Below are 21,719 nucleotides of genomic sequence, written 5' to 3'. Positions count from 1 at the left end.
GAATTTTTACAACCAGTGTCTCTGATAAGGGCCTAATTTCTAAAATATATAGAGAATTAAGTCAAATTTATAAGAATACAAGTCATTCCCCAATTGATAAATGGTCAAAGGATATGAACAGGCAGTTTTCAGAGGAAGAAATTAAAGCCATCTATAGTCATATGAAAAAATGCTCTAAGTCACTATTGATTAGAGAAATGCAAATCAAAATACCTCTGAGGTACCACATCACACCTATCAGATTGACCAACATGACAAAACAGGAAAATGATAAATGTTGGAGAAGTGGGAAAATTGGAACACTAATGCACTGCTGGTGGAGTTGTGAAATGATCCAATCATCTTGGAGAACAATGTGGAACTATGCCCAAAGGACTATAAAAATGTGCATACCTTTTGACCCAGCAATAGCACTTCTAGGGCTGTATCCCAAAGACATCATACAAATGGCAAAAGGACCCACATGTACAAAAATATTTATAGCAGCCCTTTCTGTGGTGGCAAAGAATTAGAAATTGAGGGGATGCCCATCAACTGGGGAATGGCTGAACAAGTTGTGGTATATGAATGTAATGAAATACTGTTGTGCTATAAGAAATGATGAGCAATCAGACTTCAGAAAAACCTGGAAAGACTTGTATGGACTGATGCTGAGTGAAGTGAGCAGAACCAGGAGAACACTGTACACAGTAACAGCCATACTGTACAATAACTAATGTTAACAGACTTAGCCCTTCTCAGCAATACAAGGATCTAAGACATCTCCAAAAGTCTCATGACAAAAAATGCTGTCCACATCCAAAGAACGAACTACGGAGTTTGAATGCAGATCGAAGTATACTATTTGCTATTTTTTCTTCCGTTTTGTTTTGTTTTCTCTTTCTTGTGGTTCCTCCTATTGGTTCTAATTCTTCCTTACAATATGACTAACGTGAAAATATGTTGAATAGGAATGTATATGTATAGCCTATATCAGATTGCACACCATCTTGGGGAGGGAGGCGGAGAAGGAAGGGGAGAAAAATTTTAAGCTCAAAAGCTTATGGAAGTGATTGTTGATAAATCAAAATACATTAATTAAAAAAAAAGAATCTGTCTTAAGTCTCTTCCCAAGCTTCCAGAAAACCTTGTCAGTTTGTTTCTTCTCCCTGGCTATTTGTTGGTTCATGAGGTGAAGCTTTTCATAACCTACCACCTTCTTCCTCCCCAAGAGTGTACATATGAACTTCTAGAACAGTGTTGCCTCCAGCTGCCACATATTTCTACACCAAGGTGATGAAGTAATCTCTTCACTTATTTGATCTCCTCATGGGGGCATGTGACTTACATAGGCTTTTAAACTTAAAACAGTGATAGTAAACATCAGCCTATTTTTTTCAACAGTTTTCTTTAATAGGTTAATTTGGAGCTGCATCAGTCACATCCCACATCATCTTTTTTCATCTTCAAATTATATATTGATTTTGATCTGAACTCTAACAAATTAGTGATCTGACTGCATACAAACAGCTAATTCGGAAATTATGTCCACATCAGTAACTGGTCATTTCTTTTCTATTAGAATACAAGCAATATCAATGGCAGAAGGTGGCATTTGGCACTCAATCATGTCTAATGAATTACAACTCTCTTCTTGAAGAGAGTATTCCTGAAACATGCATGAAGCTTCCATGCAGCATGGAGCCTTAGATTTTTTTTTCCTTCCTCCTGAGTCACACTTTCCAATGTATTTTTCACTGTGTATTGATTTAATTTGGATGGTCTTGTTGCGCCATTTGTACAATTTACCCATCTTCTGAAAAATATGTTGGCACATCAGCTGCAATTAATTTCGTTGTAGTCTTTTTTGAATGCTCATTATGAGATTACAAAAGGAAATGACTTACCACATGTAATATTGAAAATAATTAGATACTATTAGACTTATATCTTAAAATAAAAGGCTTTTATCATTAAAAAGTAATGGTTACTATTTGAAACCGATTAAAAATAGAACAGAATAATGGGATAGGCTAGCTAAAGAAAAATGTAAACGAATAACCCATTTCTCAGTAAGCCCCAAAACAAAATTACTTAGGTAACAACTCCCTACTTGACAAGAACTGTTGGGAAAGATACAAAGCAGTCTGGCAAAAATTAAGTTTAGACCAACATTTTGCACTACATTCCTCAAACTGAATACAAGAACTGAATATTAAAAATTACACCATGAAAGGGGGGAATTAAATCATATAACTTTTACAATAATGGCTTGGGAGAGAATTTTTAACTAAATAAGCAATAGAAACAATTACAAAAAATTACACATAATTGTGATTACATTAAATTGGAAAGTTTTGGCATGAACAACATTCATGTATCTAGAAAAAGAAGTAGTATACCATGGGTGTTGAACACTACACATAGCAGATTTTTTTGATATGTGAATTCGTTTCATAGAACTTTTTTTCTTTCTTCCTCTTTTTTTATTTGTTATAATAAGTGGTGAACTCTGGGAGGGGGTAGAAGTAAAGATAGTGTGGGAAATATAAGTGATATAAAAAGTTATCAAAAGTTTAAAAACGAAAAGAATTGGATAGGACTTCAAAAATCACCTGACACAATTTCAAATGAAGCATATGTAGCAGGGTCACTGGAGACGATGTGTGATGGCCCCAGAGAACCATTTGTCTATACCTGAAAAGAGAGAAGCCCTCTTCTTTCATCCTAGAAAGAGGAGAAATGAGCAATGGGCTGAGGAGATCAGTGCAGCCACTGCCACCGCCCCTACTGCCACTGCCATCATCAAGTAATTGATGATGAACTATATGGAAGTAACACAGAATTGATACGTAAAAGCCTGTAGCCATCTTTGTTCACTGAGAATGGTATCGACACTTCTTCTCCCTTCTCCTCTCCTTCCCAGAGAGGGGATGTGTTCCAAAGCTTATGCCTTTCTTTAAAATTTGTATTTTGCACTGCTATTCCCCTGGTCTTATTACAAGCCAGGACTAAGAAAAAAAACTGCAGATATCTCAAATATAAAATTAATAAAGAAATGATAGGCAGGTAGATAGATTGACAGACGGAGGTTACAGATACTATATTTGTGTAGTGCTTTATCACTATACAAGTTACCTTTACCTCATGTTATATTTTAATTTTTTAAACAATTAACAATATGATCTCTAGTGAAACTGCCCAATTTTACTTTGTTGCTTCAGAAGCATAAATTACGTTATCAGATTTGTCTTCTTTAAAAAAAAAGAAGTATCTTGAGTATCATGGTTTTAAAAAGGAACATACCAAATAACAATGTTGTTTAGCATCCCTCAGCTTCCAATTTATTATCCCCAGGGCTCCAGAACAAGCCTGATTATAGGTTCCAGGTCCTGGATTTTCTGAAACAAGCTTCTTAAAACGTGCTTCTCTGTTTTTCAGACTCAGACCTCCCTTTATATTGTACTAAACAGGAAAGAAAAGTATGAAATAAGGAAGAAATTAGCAATATATCCACACTGTTGTTATGATATTATGTGTCTATCTTCAAATGTCACTGTATAAAACCAAAAGAGAGAAAGTCTACAATCAAGGCTTTAAAATGGGCCACTATTCACTGCTCATTTGACCTTGAAAAGTTCCTCAACCTCTCTAGGCTTCAGTTTGTACATCTGTAAAATGAGGGAACTAGACCAACTAAACTCTCTGACCATCTGCAGTTCTCATTCTTGTGAGCCTACACTACAAGGATGGGAAAGAGAAAAAAAGGAAAAGAATTGGCACATTCTCAGAGCCCCTAAATCCTGTGTTAGAAGAAAAATGGAATATGTGTTCAGAATGTTGTTCTGTTGGACAGCTTTGCTTAACTGTTTTACTTTTTAATGAGGTTGGATATTTTAGGAAATGACCATAGTATTAAAAAAAAAAGAATGGCAGCTATAATTTTTAAAAAATCTTTATAAGATATCACTAGCAAGAATCATAAATTTACCTTTATCTTTCTAATGTTGTAGTGGGCTGGGCCTGGGGCATCATCCTCAGTGATAGTGGTAACAAGAGTGCTTTCTCGGGCTGCCAAAGAAAGAAATGGAGCGTAGCCATCTACAAAAGAAAAACAAAATTGCTGCCTGAAAAAAAAAGTTTAAAAATCTAAGAAGTCAAGCAAATCATTTTTTCACTACTCTACACTGTTGAATCTATATAATGTAGGCACCATATACTAGTAACATAAATAACATGGTTTGAAAAGGGTATATTATTTAAAGAAAAAGGCATCACATTTGCTCTAAGATAATCAGTACAAAGTCCCAGGTCTTATTTATCATTATACTTAATATCAGTTAGTATATGAGAGGTTATAATGCATCAACTATACAACAGATTGTACTACAGTCAGTCGGTAAACATTTAAGCGTTTGTTAATTCCTTTCAATATGCTAGGCATTGTGCAAAGTGCTAAGGATACCAAAAAAGGCAAAGAAATGATCTCTGCTCTCAAGGAGCTTACATTTGAATGAAAGTGACAGAATATAAATAACTAGGAACATATAAAACATACATATGGAGTCGATGGAAGATAGTCTGGAAGAAAAAGGCATTGAAATTGGGGGAGACCAAGAAGGCCTTCTGTAGAAGCTAGGCTTTTGATCCAGTAGATAAAAGGAAACAACTCATTGAAGGGGGGGGCGGCGTATACAGGGCGGACAGGAGAACCAGGAGATACTACAGTAGCAAAAACCTAGAAAAGACATTAACCAAAAGGAAAAGTTGATTAATAGCACCATAATTCTTTCAAAATTCTCAATTTTATACTCAGACTCAAATTTATAATTTGAGAACTGCAGCCTTTATCAGAGAAACTTATGTAAAAATTTTTCAGTGATTACTGTTTCCCTCTATCCTATTTTTTCCTTGTTCAACCTTCTCTTTTCACCCTATCCATCCTCAAAAGTTTTGCTTCTAACGACCACCTCCTCCAATCTGCCCTCCCTTCTATTAGTACCTCCCTTTTCTCATCCCCTTCTCTTCTACTTTTCTATATGGTAAGATAGATCTCCATACCCAACTGAGTGTGCATGTTACTCTCTCAATGAGCCAATTCTGATGAGAGTTCAAGCACTTACCTTTACTTTCCACATCTTCCACCCACTGTAAAAGTTCTTTCATGCCTCTTTTATGTCAGATAATTTACCCCATCCTACCTCTCCCTTTCCCCTTCTCCCAGTACATTCCTCTTTCTCAGCCCTTAATTTTATTTTTTTTAGATACCATCCCATCATATTCATTTCACACCTGGGCTCTCTATGAGTGTTCCTTCTAAAAAGTTCTTAGGAGTTACCCATGTAGGAATGTAAACAGTTTAACCTTATTGAATCCCTTATGTTTTCCCTTTTCTGTTTTTCTTTTTATATTTCTTTTGAGTCTTGTGTTTGAATGTCAAATATTCTACCCCATTCCGGTCTTTTCATTAGGAATGCCTGAAAGTCCTCTATTGCATTATATAGCCCTTTTTCCCCTGGAGGATTATACTCAGTTTTACTGGGCAGGTGATTCTTGATTGCAATCCTAGCTCCTTTGCCTTCCACAATATCATTCCAAGCCCTCCAATTGTTTAATGTAGAAGCTGCTAAACCTTGTGTTATCTTGACTATGGCTCCATGATATTTTAATTGTTTCTTTCTGACTACTTGCAATATTTTCTCCTTGACCGAGAAGCTCTGCATTTTGGCTATAATATTCCGGGGAGTTTTCATTTTGGGATCTCTTTCAGGAGGTGATAGGTAGACTATTTCTACTTCATTTTACCCTTTGGTTCTAGAATACCAGGGCAGTTTTCATTCATAATTTCTTGAAATATTATGTCATCTCTTTTTTTTAATCATTGCTTTCAAGTAGTTCAATAATTTTTAAATTCTCTCCTGGATTTGTTTTGCATGTCAGTTGTTTTTTCCAATGAGATATTTCACATTTTCTTCTATTTTTTTTTCATTCTTTTGACTCTGTTTTATTGTTTCTTGGTGTCTCATGGAGTAATTAGCTTCCACTTTCCCAGTTCTAATTTTTAAGGAATTATTTTCTTTAGTGAGCACAGAACCTCCTTTCCATTTGGCCAATTCTACTTTTTAAGTTCATCTCTTCAGTGAATTTTTGCATATTTTTTCCATTTGACCAATTCTGCTTCTTAAGGAGTTCTTCATTTCAGTGGACTTTTGCATTTCTTTTACCATTTGTCCTATTCTGTTTTTTAAGGTGTTGTTTTTCAGTATTTTTTGTGCCTCCTTTATGAAGCTATTTTTCATGATTTTCTTGCATTTCTCTCATTTCTTTTCCCAATTTCCCCTCTATCTCTCTCCCTTGATTTCAAAAATCCTTTCTGAGCTCTTCTAGGAGTTCTTTTGGAGCCTGAGACAAATTCACATTTTTCTTTGAGGCTTCAGATGTAGTAGTTTTGACTTTGTTGTCTTCTGAATCTGTGTTTTGATCTTCCCTGTCACCATAATAACTTTCTATGGTCAGGTTCCTATTTTATTGTTTGCTCATTTTTCCAGTCTATTTCTTGACTTTTAACTTTATGTTAAAGTTGGGCTCTGATCCTGGGGCAGAGGTGGCACTGTCCTAAGATACAGGCTTTTTGTGCAGTCATTTTCAAAGCTGATTCTGGGGGTCTGTAAATTTTTAGTCTTCCAAGGTGATATGATCTAAGGAGAGATATGTTTGCTACTCTCCTGGCCTCTGCTCCAGGTCTGTGAGTGACCACAAGTACTCTTTTCTGTCCTGGAACTGTGACTAGGTCCCTGCTCCCCTGTAGTTGCCAGATTTGGTGTGCTAATGCTTCTCCTCACCCTGGGATTGTGACCCAAGACTGTGACCTGGATGGAGCCGCTTACAGGCAATGCAACAGAGTCCTGCACCCATGCAGCAAAGGGTTGAGAGGGCCGAGAGCTCTGGAAGCCACTGCTGCTGGTTCTGTTGCCCTTATAATAACTACTATGCTGCTGGGATTTTGCCTGCTCTGAACTGGGCTCCCCTCTCACGCTGGTGTGATAGACCCTTCCTGCCAACCTTCTAAGTTGTCCTGGGCTGGAAAATTGTTTCACCCCATCCTTTTACTGATTCTGCTCCTCTAGACTTCATTTTGAGGCTTTGTTTTAAAGCTGTTTAGAAATGAATTTGGGAGAGCTCAGATGAGTCCTTTCCTTTTCTTTCCCATCTTGGCTCCACCCAAACCTTGAAGGGGAACTCTAAAAAAAAAAAAAAATCACAGTATGTCATTTGTACAGCTCAGTTCAGCAGAGGAAGAGGAACAGGGAGGTCTGCAAAGCAAAAGCACTGCAGCATTCAGGGAGAGGCTCTTCACCAGTGCAAGAGGAGACCCCAGACCCATATCAGGACATTACCAGACCCATCCAGGAGCACTTCAATGGAGACAGGTACAAACCGTCAGCTTTGTTGCCCACCACCCAGTTCTGAGACACAGATCCAATGTGGCCTAAAAAAGAGGAGCTGCTCTCAGGGTGACATTCCCAGATGGAGGGGCCCTAGGCAGTGTACTAAGAAAAGAGAAAGCTGAGAAGCCAGCCGCAGCAGTAGTATGGAGCAGAGCGTTGTCTCATTTCCACCATCTAGCCCAGCAGGAATAACCAGGGCAGGAATCCCAGATCAAAGAAAAACCTAACACTCTGATACTCTGAACCGGCAGAGTTTTCCAGCAAGCTGACAGGGGCTGACACCAGCAGCTGTTTACTCTTGCTCAGACATAAACCCAGGTCAGGAACTCACAGAGCTCAGACCAGGAGGACAGCAGCCAGATTTTGCCTTGGCTCATTTCATTTTGGGAACACTAAAAGCTTGCAAATCACTTGCCTCTCCCCGAGATCCTAGAATAACACTCAATATCCCAAGAAAGCAGCAGTAAGACCAACTCTGACTTTCCCTCAAGAATTGCAATAAAGCCCAGCCCTAACAGCAAATCCAAAGTCAAGAAGTAGACTAGAATGATCAAAGGGAAAAAAATAATCCTACCATAAAGAGTTATTATGTATCAGGGAAGTTTAGGAAGAGAGTGACTCCAAAACTTCTATAAGAAAAGCCTTAGAGAAAAATACAACATGAGCAAAAATTCAACTAGAATTCCTAGAAAAGATGAAGCAAGAATTTTTAAGATTACTTTTGTTTTATTATAAATGAGATGAGAGGGGTTGAGGGAAAAATGGAAAAGAAATGATAGCTATGGAAGAAAGAACTGAAAAGGGAATAGACGGCTTGGCACAGGAGGGACAAAACCTTATCCGAGCAACAAACTCCCTAAAAATGAGAATGGATCAAATTGAAGCCAATGACTCCATGAGGCAATAAGGAATTTTAATTAAAACAAGGTCAAAAGACTGAAAATATGGAGGAAAATGTAAGGCACCTCATAACAAAAACAACTGCCTTGGAAAACAGTTCAAGGGGTACAAATTAAGAATCACTGGACTATGAAAGTCATAAGCACAAAAAGAGCCTAGACATTATAATTCAATAAATCTTGAAAAGAAAACTGCTCAGATCTCTTAGAACCAGAGGGCAAAGCGGAACTAGAAAGGCTCAACCAGTCACTTCCTGAATCCCCAAAATGAAAACTCCCAGAAACATCACGGCCAAAATCCAGAGCTTCCAGGTCAACAAAAAAATACTGCAAGTAGCCAGAAAGAAAAAAATCAAGTACTGAGGAGCCACAGTCAGGATCGCACAACTCAGTGGATGGTGGTGGTTGTTCTTTGTGCTTGAAGAAGACCAAAATGACATCATTATGTTGGGGTCAGGCTACAGTGTGTCCAACTGTGGCTGATTAAACCAGTAAGAACCAGGAATGCTCTATCACAGGTTAGGCACAAATAGTCCACATGAACATTTGGAATGGAGATGTCTCTAAATTTACACATTTCATGTTTCTCTTGAGCTACTTAATTTCTACTCTGCTCAGAAGCACAGTGCCTTCTTCGATGCAGGCATGCCACTCTGAGCAATCCTGTGCCAGTGTCTCCCATGTCTCACAATTGATTCCAAAGTTCTTCAGAGAGATCTTGAGAGTGTCCGTGTATTGCTTCTTCTGACCTCCATGTGAGTGCTTGCTTTGTGTGAGTTCCCTATAAAACAGTCTTTTAGGCAAGCCTATGTTTGACATTTGAACAACGTGGTCAGCCCATAAGAGTTGTGCTTTCTTGCAGATGAGTTTAAATATTTGGCAGTTCAGCTTGAGAAATAACCCCAGTGTCCAGTACTTTACCTTGCCAGGTGATCTTCAGAATCTTCCTAAGACAATTCAAAGGGAAGTGATTCAATTTCTTGGCGTGTCGCTGGAATTTTGTCCAGGTTTCACAGGCATACAAATGAGGTCGGCACAATGGCTCTGTAGACCTTAGTTTGGCAGGCAGCCTAATAGCTCTTCTCTCCCAAACTTCCCTTGGGAATCTCTCAAACCTGAGCTAGCTCTGGCAATGCATGCATCAACCTCATTATCTATGTGTACATCCTTGGAAAGTATACTGCCAAGGTAAGTGACCTTATCCACAGAATTCAAAATTTCTCCATTTGCTGTAACTGAGATAGTTCCATGTATGGAAGGTGCAGTGCAGGTTGGTAACTGCCAGGCCAAAATTAACACAAGCAGCAGAGAATCAATCCATGCTGTGTTGCATCTCAGCCTTAGAGGCAAACAAAAAGTTATATACCACCCCTCCCTCCACTTGAGTCTTGGTTTGCATCCTTTTCAAATTAAATAATTAGTCGGTACAGTAGCTGACCTTGATGCCATATCTCTCCTCATTGACGGTGTATGATCCATCATGCTTTCAGTAAAAAAACGAAACACGAATGAATGATAAAGGACTAAACAAGGATAAATTGCTTACTTTCAAATATGGGGAGATGATACATGTGTTTCCTCTGGGCCCTATCATCAGGATCATAGAGGGAGTCCTATTAGATAAGGCCTGGGAGAGGTTCTGTTATGTCTTGATGATCTTGGGAAAAGAATGGAAAGAGCTGGGAAAAGGAATACACTGAAGGGGGGAGTAGAGAGAGGGAAAGGAAAGGAAGGTAGGGAAAATTATCTCACATAATCAGGGTGTGCAAGTAGACATCTATAACGACAGGGAAGAGGATGTAGGAGAGTGGCTGACACATGAACCTCATTCTCAACTGGTCAAAAAGAGGAAGAATATACACAAACACACAGTTGGGTATAGAAATACATTTCACTCAACAAAGAATAGGAGAGAGGAGAGAAGGGAGTCAGAGAAATTAGAGGGAGGGTAGATTAAAGGAAGGATTAGTATTCAGCAAATAGTCTTAATGATTAAGTAAATGAGTTTTCAGCAAAACAAATATCAAGCATATACAAAAACATTTATGGCTCTTTTTGAGGTGAAAAAGAATGAGAATCTGAAGATATGCCCATAAATTGGGGAATGGATACAAGTTATAGTACATAAATGTGATGGAATACTATTGTGCTGAACTCTTATCAGTGTAATGACCAAGATATATGCTACTTACCTCCTGATAAAGAAGTGAAGGACTCAATGCAGAATTAGATAAACACTTTTTTGGACATGGCCAATGTGGAAATTTGTTTTGATTGACTAAATGACTATGCATGTTTTATAATGGATTTTCTTTTTCCTGGGTCTCATTTGGCAAAGGGGAAAGGGGGAGATTTTAGCTCATTAAAACAAATAGAAAATAATAAATACAGGCAGACATAAATAGATAGATGGATGGATGGGTGGATAGATGGATGGATGTTGTTGTTGCTAGATAGACAGATGAATAAAAGAAATCATTAGTAACTTTGGAAAGCTGGGTTTCACTTGAATGATAAGGCGACAAGTCAGATTTCTGAGGGTTTAGAAAAGAGTGAGACGAGAGGAATTGGAGGCATTGATTGTAGTATCTAGCTTTCTCAAGGAACTTAGGGGATGAGATGCCTGGCAAGGATAGTAGGATGAAGTGAGAGTTTGTTTTGTTTTGTTTTTTAAGGATGGTGAAGACACATGTCTAAGATACACAGGGAAGAGATTCAAACTTGTAAGAATAAGAACCATTCCCCAATGGATATATGGTCAAAAGAAAGTAAAGATGTTTTTAGAGGAAGAAATTCAAACTATCAATAGCCATGTGAAAAAATGCTCTAAGTTATTAACAGACAAATGCAAGTTAAAACAATTCTGAGGCTCCAACACACACCCATCAGCAAAGCTAACAAGGAAAGAAAATGGCAAATGTTAGAGGAATTGTGGGAAAACAGGTACATTAATGTGTTATTGGTGGAATTGTGAATTGGTCCAGCCATTCTGAAAAGCAATTTGGAAATATTCCCCCTAAGTTAATCAACTGTGTATATCCTCCAACCCATGGAAACCAATATTAATTATACCCCAAAGAGATCAGAGAGAAAAAAGGGCCCATATGTATAAAATGGCACCTCTTATTAGGGACAAAGAATTGGAAACTGAAAGGGTATTCATCAATTAGAGAATGGCTCAACAACTATGGTATATGAATGTATAAGAGGATACTATTGTAGCATAAGTGACAAAGGGAATGGTTTCAAAGAAACCTGGGGAGACTTGTATGAACTATGAAGTACGCCAGAAGCACAATTTATAAAATACCATTATTGTTCTTTTCTGATTCTGATAATTCTAAGTAATAATTCACATAATTTTGAAATACTTTAGAGCTCTAATGGACATAATGACCAAACATGACTCCAAAGGATTCATGATGAAGTATGTTACCCACCTCCTGACAGAGAGGGCAGAATGAGCCTTGTTTTGATATGGTCAATGGGGGAACTTGTTTTGCTTGACCATATGTTTGTAATGGGTTTTGTTTTTCTTTCTTTCTTAATAAGTGGAGGAGGGAGAAGGTAGGAGAAAGAGAACACAGATTTTCATTGATTAAAATTAGAAATTGAACTGAACTTCAAAAAAGGATAGGGAGACACAGACATATTTGTAGGCAGCACCAATAGATAGGAAAAGACTGAAGGTAAGAGGGTGGGATTGATTGGAGAAAAAGGGAGGAATTTGCTAGAGAAAACAGAAATGATAAAATCCTAAGCCTCAAAAATAGTAACAATAATACCTCTTTTTTATAATGTCTTATAGTTTGGAATGCCTTTTCCTAAAGAAGGGAAAAAAAACCTGTGAAAGAGGTCATGCAATTATTATTATCCCCACTGTACAAATGAGGAAACTGAGGCCCAAGAAGATTAAGTGACTTTCCCATGATCATAAAGATAGTAAATGGCAGAGTATATAAAGATTATGCTATTAACTACCTCTTCAATGTTGGCTTTTTAAATCTATTCTTCCAATAGTTGTAAAGTGCTGGTACTAATTCACCTACTCTTCACTTTACTACCAGTTCACTCTCCTATCTTTTCAACCTTCTTGCCTCCTCTACAGATGAGTCAACCCTGAGGCCCACTCAATGACTGGTAAGTCCCTGCCTGAGACTGCCATATCTTGAGGAGTGAACCAATTATCTACTAGTACCCTAAATAATAATATCAATACAATAATAATATCAATACAATAATACTTTAAGAGTTGTGAAGCACTTTATATACATTATGTGTTCAATTTTGGATACTTCAAGTTTAAGATGTCTACCAGGCATCCAGTTTGAGATGTCCAGCAGGCAGGTGGATATGCAATTCAGGTCAGCAGAGAGGTTATGGCTAGATAAATAGATTTGACTGAGCATCAGCATTTTGTTGTTGTTGTGACCCTATCTGGGGCTTTCTTGGCAAACTGGAGTAGTTTGCTATTTCCTTCTCCAGTCTGTCCCCATTTTACAGATGAGGAACTGAGATAAATAGGGGTTAAGTGACTTACTCAGGGTCACAGAGCTAGTAAGTGTCTGAGGCCAGATTTTAACTCAGGAGGATGAGGCTTCCTGACTTCAGGCCCTGTACTCTATTCACTGTGACACCTAGCTGCCTCAAACATCAGCATTTTTTTTGCTGAATTGAATTTATTGGACCTGATAAGATCACTATGTGAAACAGTATAGAGAAAGAAGAGATGAGGGCCCAGGACTGAACCCAGTTGGACATCCACAGTTAACAGGTCTAACCTGGATAAAGATCTAATAAAGGAGACTGAGGAGTGGTCAGAGAGGTGGGAGAATAGGAAGAATGGTGTCCCAAAAACCTAGAGGGAAGAAAGTATCAAGGAGAGAAGTATGATCGGCAGCACTGTGTCAAAGGTTGCAGCAAGGTCAAGGTGGACAAGGACTGAGAAACTACCATGAGATTTGGTGATTACGAGACCCTTGGTAACTTGGAGAGCTTTAGGATAACAAGTACGGGTATCTCAAGGAAAAGAGAAAGGAGGATTAAGAAAAAGGCAAAAAGAATGAAGAAAGCAGAATGCCTAAAATGTGGCAAGGTGAGTCAAAAGGCAACAATTGGGCAGAAGTACTAGTATAAGAGTCAGGAAATCAAAATTAAGGACCCGTCGCCTAACGTAGGACACTTGGTCATCGTGTTTAAGACACACTGCATATTGCATTAAGGCAAAAATGTTACTATTTTACTGTGCAATAAAAAATTTCATCTCATCTGTATTTTCTGTGCCGTGTGGATTAAAAAAAGCGCAGAGCATCAAGCGACGCAGTTTGGTCCCTGCAGGTGTTCTTAAAGGCCCGTCCTGAAGCACGTGCGCTCTCGGGGGGCGGGGCGGGGTGACGCGGGGCGGTGCTTGGCCGCCTGCGGGGCGGAGGCGTGCTGCGGCCGCGCGGGCCGGGCCCTTCCCGGCTCTTACCTGACGCCTCGTTCTTCCGCAGGGGCACCTGGTAGGAGCCGGGCCCCACGTGAACGTCGGTGCTGGCGGCGTTGGCCAGCGTTATCTCCCGGGGGGCTCGGTCATACATGCCGACCCCCTGCGGACCCCTCCCGGGAGGGCGGGGCGGGGGCGGAGGGGCGGGCGCGGGCCTGGACCGGGGAGGAGGGCGGCCCTTGTCCCAGACCCCGGCCCGCCCCGCTCAGTCGGACGCGCACATTGCGCCCGAAAGCTTCCGCCTTCCCTGGGGCGTACCAAAAGCCGCCGCCCAATTCTAACAGCCCCGCGGAGGGCGAGCAGGGGGAAGCCCCGAAATCTCGCTTCCGGCCTCTCTGCTGACTTCCGGCCTTTGACGCGCGAGGAGACACACGGAGGTTGAGGGGAACGGAAGGGGGCGGGGTCAGGGCCGGGCCCCTCCCCGCCAGCCAGCGCGCTTCAAAGTTGCGCATGCGTGCGAGCGCTCCCCATGGCGCCCAGGAGGGTGTGCGCGTGCGCTGAGGCAGAGGGTGCGCGCGCTGGGCCTCCCTGCGAGCCGGCCCAACCGCCCTGCGCCAACAGGCGGGTGTGGGGCCGTGAGAACCGCTACGCATCCCGCACCCTGCAGCTCCTCCGGAGGAGCCAAAGCTCGGGGCTTCCACCCAAGGGGGCGGGCCGGAGCAGGGACCAGGGGGCGGAGGGGCCGACGGCGGCCTCGAAGAGAGGGTCACCCCGAAGGGGACGGGAAGGGCCCAAGCCGAGGCCCCTTCCCCTCCCCCCCACGTCGCCGCCACGAACGCGCTTGTGGCCCTCTGAGGCCCTCGGATCACTGTCACACGCTGTTCATATCTTATCAGGCCTTCTGCGGTCTGGCCGTCTCTGGCCCGAGGCCGCCCCGGGAGTGCCCACCTCCACGCCTGAGAATACCTGTCTTATTTAAGCCCTCCCCAATGCTATAAACAGGTACTTATTTCTTCAAAAAGAGTGCAAGCTTCCTGAGGGCAGGGACAGCCTCACTTTCGCATTTGCACCCCAGGTGCATGGAACATAACTGGCACCGATTGTTGGTTGATCACCTCATTGAAAGGGATCTGTTTGACGTGCCCTGCAGTTTATACCAGAATCCTGCCTTGCTGGCCATGCTGTTACTGCTGCGGCCCGGAGCATTAAAGGCTCCCGGTGAAGGAGAACCCACCAGCCTCCCCAGAAACCCATTCTCTGCTAATGGTTATGCCCCACCTACATTTGCACCCATGTCTTCTACTCCCTAACTCCAAGTTTCTGCCCTTTCAGACTAGACTGGGTAAGCCATACTTGATATAAATAAATTTATAATATTTGTCCTCTATCATCTCCCCAGCTGCCTTGCCACAATACAGTTACATACCGACTGCACCGATTCTCACTAGTGATTTCATGTTAATGTTGGACAATATCTAGCATTTACACAGTACTTTAAAGCCTGTGAAACACTTCACATGTATTATATCAGCTTATCCTTACAACTCTGTGAGAGAAATATTCTTATCCCCACTTTACAAATGAGGAAATTGAGGCGGAGAAAGGTTATGTGATTTTTCTCTTTAGGAAAGAATTGGAAGGAAAATAAATATCTTAGAAGAAAAAGTGGCAAATCTTACCCAAGTAACAGACTCACTATAATCTAGAATAGGCCAAACAGAAATCCCTGAGTTAGCAAGAAATATTAGAACCCAATCAAAAGATTTTTGAAAATGGGAGAACCTAAGATATGATATCAAAAACAACTAACTTAGAAAACAAGGCAAGGAGAGATCACATAAGAATCATCTAACTCCATGAAAACTATAATTTTAAAAAAAAAAGCCTGGACACTATATTTTAAGAAATTATCAATGAAAACTAACTAGATCTTTCAAAACCAGTGGGCAAAATACATATAGAAAGATCCATAAATCATATCCTGAAAAAAACTAAAAAAAAAAAAGGAAAAGTCCAAGAATGTCATAGCCAGGGGGAAGCTAGGTGGTGCAGTGGATAGAGGTCTGGACTTGGAGTCAGGAGGACCTGAGTTCAAATACAGCCTCAGGCACTTGACACTTACTAGCTGTGTGACCATGGGCAAGTCACTTAACCCCAATTGCGTCACCAAAAAGCAAAAACTAAAAAAAAAAAGGTCATAGCCAAAATCCAAAGCTTCCATATCAAAGAAAAATACTGCAAGCATCCATAAACGAAGAATTTAAGCACTGAGTCCGCAGGATTAGACAAGACCAACAGCTTCCGTGAAAGAGAGGAAATCTTGGAATACAGTATTCCAAAAAATAAAAAGGTATACAATCAAGAAAAACTTGTCTGCAAAGCTGAGTAATTATAATCCTACAGGTGGGTACCATTGGTGGAATAAAGGACTTTAAAGCATTTCTGATTAAAAAATCAGAGCAGTAAGGATTTTGAAATACGGCATGTTAAGAAAAGCCTTCATCAGCCTCCTAACTTTATTATTAAATTTTATTAAATTATTAAACCCTAACTCTCCCAACGTAGTCTTTACCCTGCCACCACCACCAATTTGTCTTTCAATTTTATAGCACTTCAAGTTTATTCTTTATTTTCTTGACCTAGTTGTAAAAGTATAAATTGGTCAGTTATACTTCAAAAACAAGGCTCTAAGATTCTTGTGTGTCCATGATTTCCCCCCTTTTCCAAATTAATAAAAATGCCTTGACTAATCCAGGAAAATTGGGAGTATCAAATTAATTCTTAGAAACACAGACTTCACACTTGTCTCCTATTTGGTCTCTTTGCCTCCAGTCTCTTCCCTTTCTAATCTGTTCATATGTGTGCCACATTGGTATTCCTAAGACAGAGAACTATTTATGACTCCACTTGTATACATACATACATAATATATGTGTATATATATATATATATGTATTTCATGTCTCCACTCAAATATATCAATATCTATCAGTATCTCTTTATCTCTCTTATGTGGATTCCCTGTTCCCTCATGGCTAAAATGTAAACTCTCTTGCATGGAATTTAAAGCCTTCCACAATCTGGCTCCCATCAACCTGTCCAGATTTGTTTCATATTATTTCCCCTTTGTGTGCTATCACATCCAATCAAATTGTCCTGCTATATATATGGTCACTGTTCCTTTACACAAATAGATCTTTGTAATACTCTTCCTCCTCACCTCCACCTCATGTAATCTCTAGCTTCTTTCAAAGGACAGCTCTACTACCACCTCTTAAACAAAACTTATCCTGATCTTTTCAATTTCAGCATTTTTTGCCTGCTCAATTATTTTGTAATGCTTTCTATATAATAAGCATTAGACTTGGAGTCAGAAAGACCTGAATTCTAAGCCTGCCTCAGACGCTTACTATCTGTGTGAACCTTAGCAAGTAATTTGACCTCTCTGGCCTCAGTTTCTTCATCTGTAAAACTGGAATAAAAGAACCTACTTCACAGGGTTATTGTGAAAAGCAAATGAGATGATAATATATTAAGCATCTTGACACCCTTAAATACTCACTATTATGTATTTTATATTTACCTACTTGTGTCTGTGCTGTATTCTCCCTGCCTAGAAGAATGTAAGCTCCCTAAGGGCAGAGATTTAGAACAGTGCCTTGCACATAGTAGGTACTTAATAAATATTTGCTAAATCTAACAGAATTAAGTTCTTACAAAAAGGAATTCAATTTTTGTTTTTTCCTGATTCTCCAAATCATCAATTGACACTGTACTGTGATAATGTTGTTGTATCGGTTTCTTGAATTTGGCTAACTGTGTTAGGATGATTAGGATGTTTACATTTCCTTAAAGAGTGTGTGTGTCTGTGTGTCTGTGTACCTAAGAACTATTTTTAAAAATCTAATCAACAAAAGTGTTCATTTCAGTACAGGGCACTAGATGGCACAATTTCACCAGTTTTCTCACTTAAAACGCAATCACTGTTACCATGAATGCATAATGTCAATGGAAATCTGTTGTTATTTGACACACAAGAATTGCTAATGTCAAAAATTATAATTTGTGTAAGTTTAGGAAAATCATAGCTTATAATAATAGAGTCGAGTTCTTATATTTTATATCTTCATTCATAGACAATGATGGCATCCATACTGAAGAATTTTAAAACAAAAAATGCAGTACATTCTAGAGATCATTTAAAGTTTATAGAAAGAGTAGGTTAATTTTTATTAACCATGGTTTTTTAAAGGTACTAATACAACCAGTACAAAAATATAGCATGACAAAGATTTTTTTATATGCTGAATTTTATAAATCAAACATTGCTCATACTATTAATTTGACTTTGATTTTCTTTTTCTTGTTGGTTTTTTTTTTGTTTGTTTTTTTAGGCAATTGGGGTTAAGTGACTTGCCCAGGGTCACACACCTAATAAGTGTCAAGTGTTTGGTCTGAGGCCAGATTTGAACTCAGGTCCTCCTGGCGCTCTATCCACTGTGCCAGCTTGCTGCCCCAAACATCTTGTTCTTTTTTTTTTTTTTTTTTAAAGCAATTGGGGTTAAGTGACTTGCCCAGGGTCACATAGCTAGTATGTGTCAAGTGTTTAGTCTGAGGCCAGATTTGAACTCAGGTCCTCCTGACTTCAGGGCCGGCACTCTATCCACTGCCCCACCTAGCTGCCCCTGACTTTGATTTTCTTAAAGAGTAGTCAGCAGAGTAAATTCTTTATCATTGATATTCTTTCCCTTTATTTTTCTTTAAGCATTAAATAAATTTCAAAACAATTTTAAGCACTGGTGTCATCTAATAGCATGATGCTACACAATTGTCTTACAAGCATAATCCTTAGAATCCTTTATTAAATCAAGAGGATTCGTTGCGGTGGGGGGGAAACATTGTAGTATAGGAGGGCAGCTAAGTGGGAACAGTGGATAGAGTGATGGGCCTAGAGTCAGAAAGATCTGAGTTCAAATCTAGCCTCAGATATTAGCTGTGTGGCCCTGGGTAGGTCACTTAACCTTGTTTGCCTCAATTTTTTCATTTGGAAAATGAACTGGAGAAGAAAATAGCAAACCAGTCCAGTATCTTTGCCAAGAAAACCCTAATTGGGATCACAAAGAGTCAGACACAGTTGAAAAAATGACTGAAAAACAAAAACAACATAGCAATAGGACACTGAACTTGGAGTCATTAAGATTTAGATTTGAATCCAATGTGAGCCCTTGCTAGCTCTGTCATCCTGGAGTAACTATTTAACTTTTCCAAACCTCAAGTCTCCTCATCTTTAACGTGAAGGCCCTGGACTCAAGGACACCTGAAAACCCTTCCAGCTCAAGATCTAAGATCCTGGGAACTTTAGATGGTTTTCTCATTTCTCTTAGCTCATAGACCTATGAAAATGTATGCTTGGCAACCAATCTCCTCTCACCCCACCCCAGATCGGTATACAAAAAGCCACCTCCCCACTCCCAAGGCTGCAGTTCACAATATTACAGAACACTTTATTAAATGAAGGAGGAAAACAAAAGAGTCTTTTGAATGGCTAGCCATTAATTCCAAAGAAATACACAAATTCCAAGAGTCATTTGCAGTCCCAAACGTGAAAACTCCTCTGATCAAGACTCTCACATAAATTCTTAGTTCATCTGCTGATCAAAGTGGGATGGACTGTAGTGATTTATTTATTTTCTTAATTTAATTTTTTTCAGTTAACAAAAATCTATTTTCTCTCCCTCCTAACCCCACCCCACCCCCACTGCGGAAAATGAAAAATAGAAAGAAAACCCTTATACTAAATATGCTTAGTTAAACAAAACAACCTACACGGTAGAGGGAGCATCCTCAGCCCCACCAAGGGCTGACTTGAAAAGAAGCAGCAAAAGATGAGCAATGGATGGTCAGAGGGAGAAGCGAGTTGAGCAAAGAAGGGAGAGATTTCAGTCTGCAGTTCAAGCAGGTGTCTTGGAATAAAGAACACAGGCTAAAGCTGCCATGCCATGAGTTAGCTGGAAATATACAAAATTTAAATTACAACAGAGAGCTAAAACCTTTGTCCAAGTTAGGAGTTCTCCTCATTGGGGGTGGGGGAGTTGGGGAATGACTCTGAGCTATTATGGCTTATTAATAACTTTTTATATGATACAAACTTCATAAGAAAAAGGAATCACATGGTTCTGATGACCATTTCCTCTAGGTTAAAGTGAGCTAAACCTTATAAAGGTACAGCTTATGACATCTCCAGCCATGGGAGTAGGTGAGCAGAGTGGAGAGGGCGGTGAGGTGATGAAGGAGGTCACACCCTGAACTAACCCCTAGGAAGAAGATGGACGTAGGCAAGGCCTGGGGGAAGCAGGAGGACGGGGGTGGGGTCCTGGGGATATCATTCCTCCCCTTTCCAGAAGGAAGGGGGAAGTAGGAAGGAACAAGGACTAGATATCCCATCTAACCTTCTCTGTGATACCTACAGGTTACACTGTCCAAGAAATAGGTGCTTGGGAAGAAATGGTGAAGTGATATATTGGGAAATCAAGGTGAAATAAAAAACAAAAAATAGAAGTTTTTTAAATATGTGTTTAATATGTCCCTATATGGATCTTTTTTAATGAATTTTCCCTTACAAAGTCCAGAAAAGTGATAAGGCATAGCAGAAATAACACAGTGGGTAAATCTAGGGCCTCCCTTATGTGAATTCTGGGTTTACAAGCTGGTCCTTAGAGCACAGTTATGCTTACTCTGAGGAAAGAATAACCAGGTCTCTCTGGTAGCAGTTGCACAGACTGCCAGAAGCAGCAGAAACATTTTCTTATTCAGCCAAATTTAAATCAGAAAGAGAGAAAATGGAGAGGGGGTGAAAAGGGAACAGAGTCTCATATGTTCCTGTGCCCAGACAGCTACATTCTAGTGACTTCCTAAACTCAATGGGAATAATTAAGTTAAATATTCCAGTTCCACTTCTAACTAGACAATATTGATATTGTGCTCCTGAGGTTATTAATAATCTAAGTACATTAATGTAGAACAATGTTTATGTGTACCATATAATTCATAAAGTATTAAACAAAACCAGATAAAGCATTTTGTACTGGCATTGAGGAGAACAATGTTTCATTGAATGATGATGATGATTTGTTTCCCAAAGGGAAAAAAAATAAGATACAGAGCATCCAGTTGCTCATCCATATGTGAACCGCTAAACAAATGACCAAGTTCAAAAAGGTGTTAACTAAAGTCAACATTGCTTTATACTACAGATGTGTTCTTTCAACGTAGTATTTTCTAGGGGTCAGCTAGGCAGCACAGTGGATAGAGCACCAGCCCTAGATTTAGGAGGACCTGAGTTCAAATATGGCCTCAGACACATAATACTTAGTAGTTGTGTGACCCTGGGCAAGTCACCTAACCCCGTTGCCTAGCCATAAAAACAAAGTAGTATTTTCTAAAATTTGGGAAGGAAGCATTTTGTATAGGTGTAAATGGGGTAACTAGTCTCTGGATAATTGATTTCTCGTTCTCTAAACTACCCTTTAAGCTAGCTGATATAGTTACAGAAAATAATAGGACAGATAAAGGGGATGTTAAACAAGAGTCTAACCCTTGAGGAAATGTGAAAAGGTTTTCTTTGATGGGATAGGACAGGGCAAAGATTGACATTTCCTTGATGTCCCTAAAAAGACAAGAGTTGTTTAAAGAAACTACATAGGAAAATTTTAGAAGTCATGTATAGAAGATGAAGGAGGCAGCTAGGTGGCTCAGTGGATACAGCCCTAGACCTGGAGATAAGAAGCCCTGAGTTCAAACCCAGCCTCGGACACTTGCTAGCTATATGACCCTTAACCTCTGCTTGCCTTAATCCACTGGAGAAAGAAATGGCAAACCATTCCACACCAATCTTTGCCAGGAAATCCCTCGGGCGGTACTAGTGTGCCATGGTCCACAGGGTCATGAAGAGTTGGACATGACTGAATA

At 39.8% G+C, this 21,719-nt stretch overlaps 1 protein-coding gene across 1 annotated transcript in view; it reads right to left on the bottom strand.

Moving 5' to 3' along the window:
- Window positions 1–13,905, bottom strand: part of STPG2 (sperm tail PG-rich repeat containing 2) — a 197,525-nt gene extending 183,620 nt beyond the window's left edge. The window contains exons 1-3 of the mRNA XM_027837377.1: window positions 13,797–13,905; window positions 3,971–4,080; window positions 3,286–3,444 (exon numbers count right to left, since the gene is read on the bottom strand). Of these exons, the coding sequence (XP_027693178.1) occupies window positions 3,286–3,444; window positions 3,971–4,080; window positions 13,797–13,905 (378 nt within the window). The remainder of the gene's footprint in view (window positions 1–3,285; window positions 3,445–3,970; window positions 4,081–13,796) is intronic.
- Window positions 13,906–21,719: the final 7,814 nt, after the last annotated feature.

Source organism: Vombatus ursinus, unplaced genomic scaffold, assembly GCF_900497805.2.
Source record: "Vombatus ursinus unplaced genomic scaffold, bare-nosed wombat genome assembly UNPS02014821.1, whole genome shotgun sequence".
In the NCBI taxonomy this organism is placed as follows: Eukaryota; Metazoa; Chordata; class Mammalia; order Diprotodontia; family Vombatidae; genus Vombatus; species Vombatus ursinus.
The sequence above is the reverse complement of the archived record's forward strand: the minus strand, read 5'-3'. Positions and strand labels throughout refer to the sequence as shown.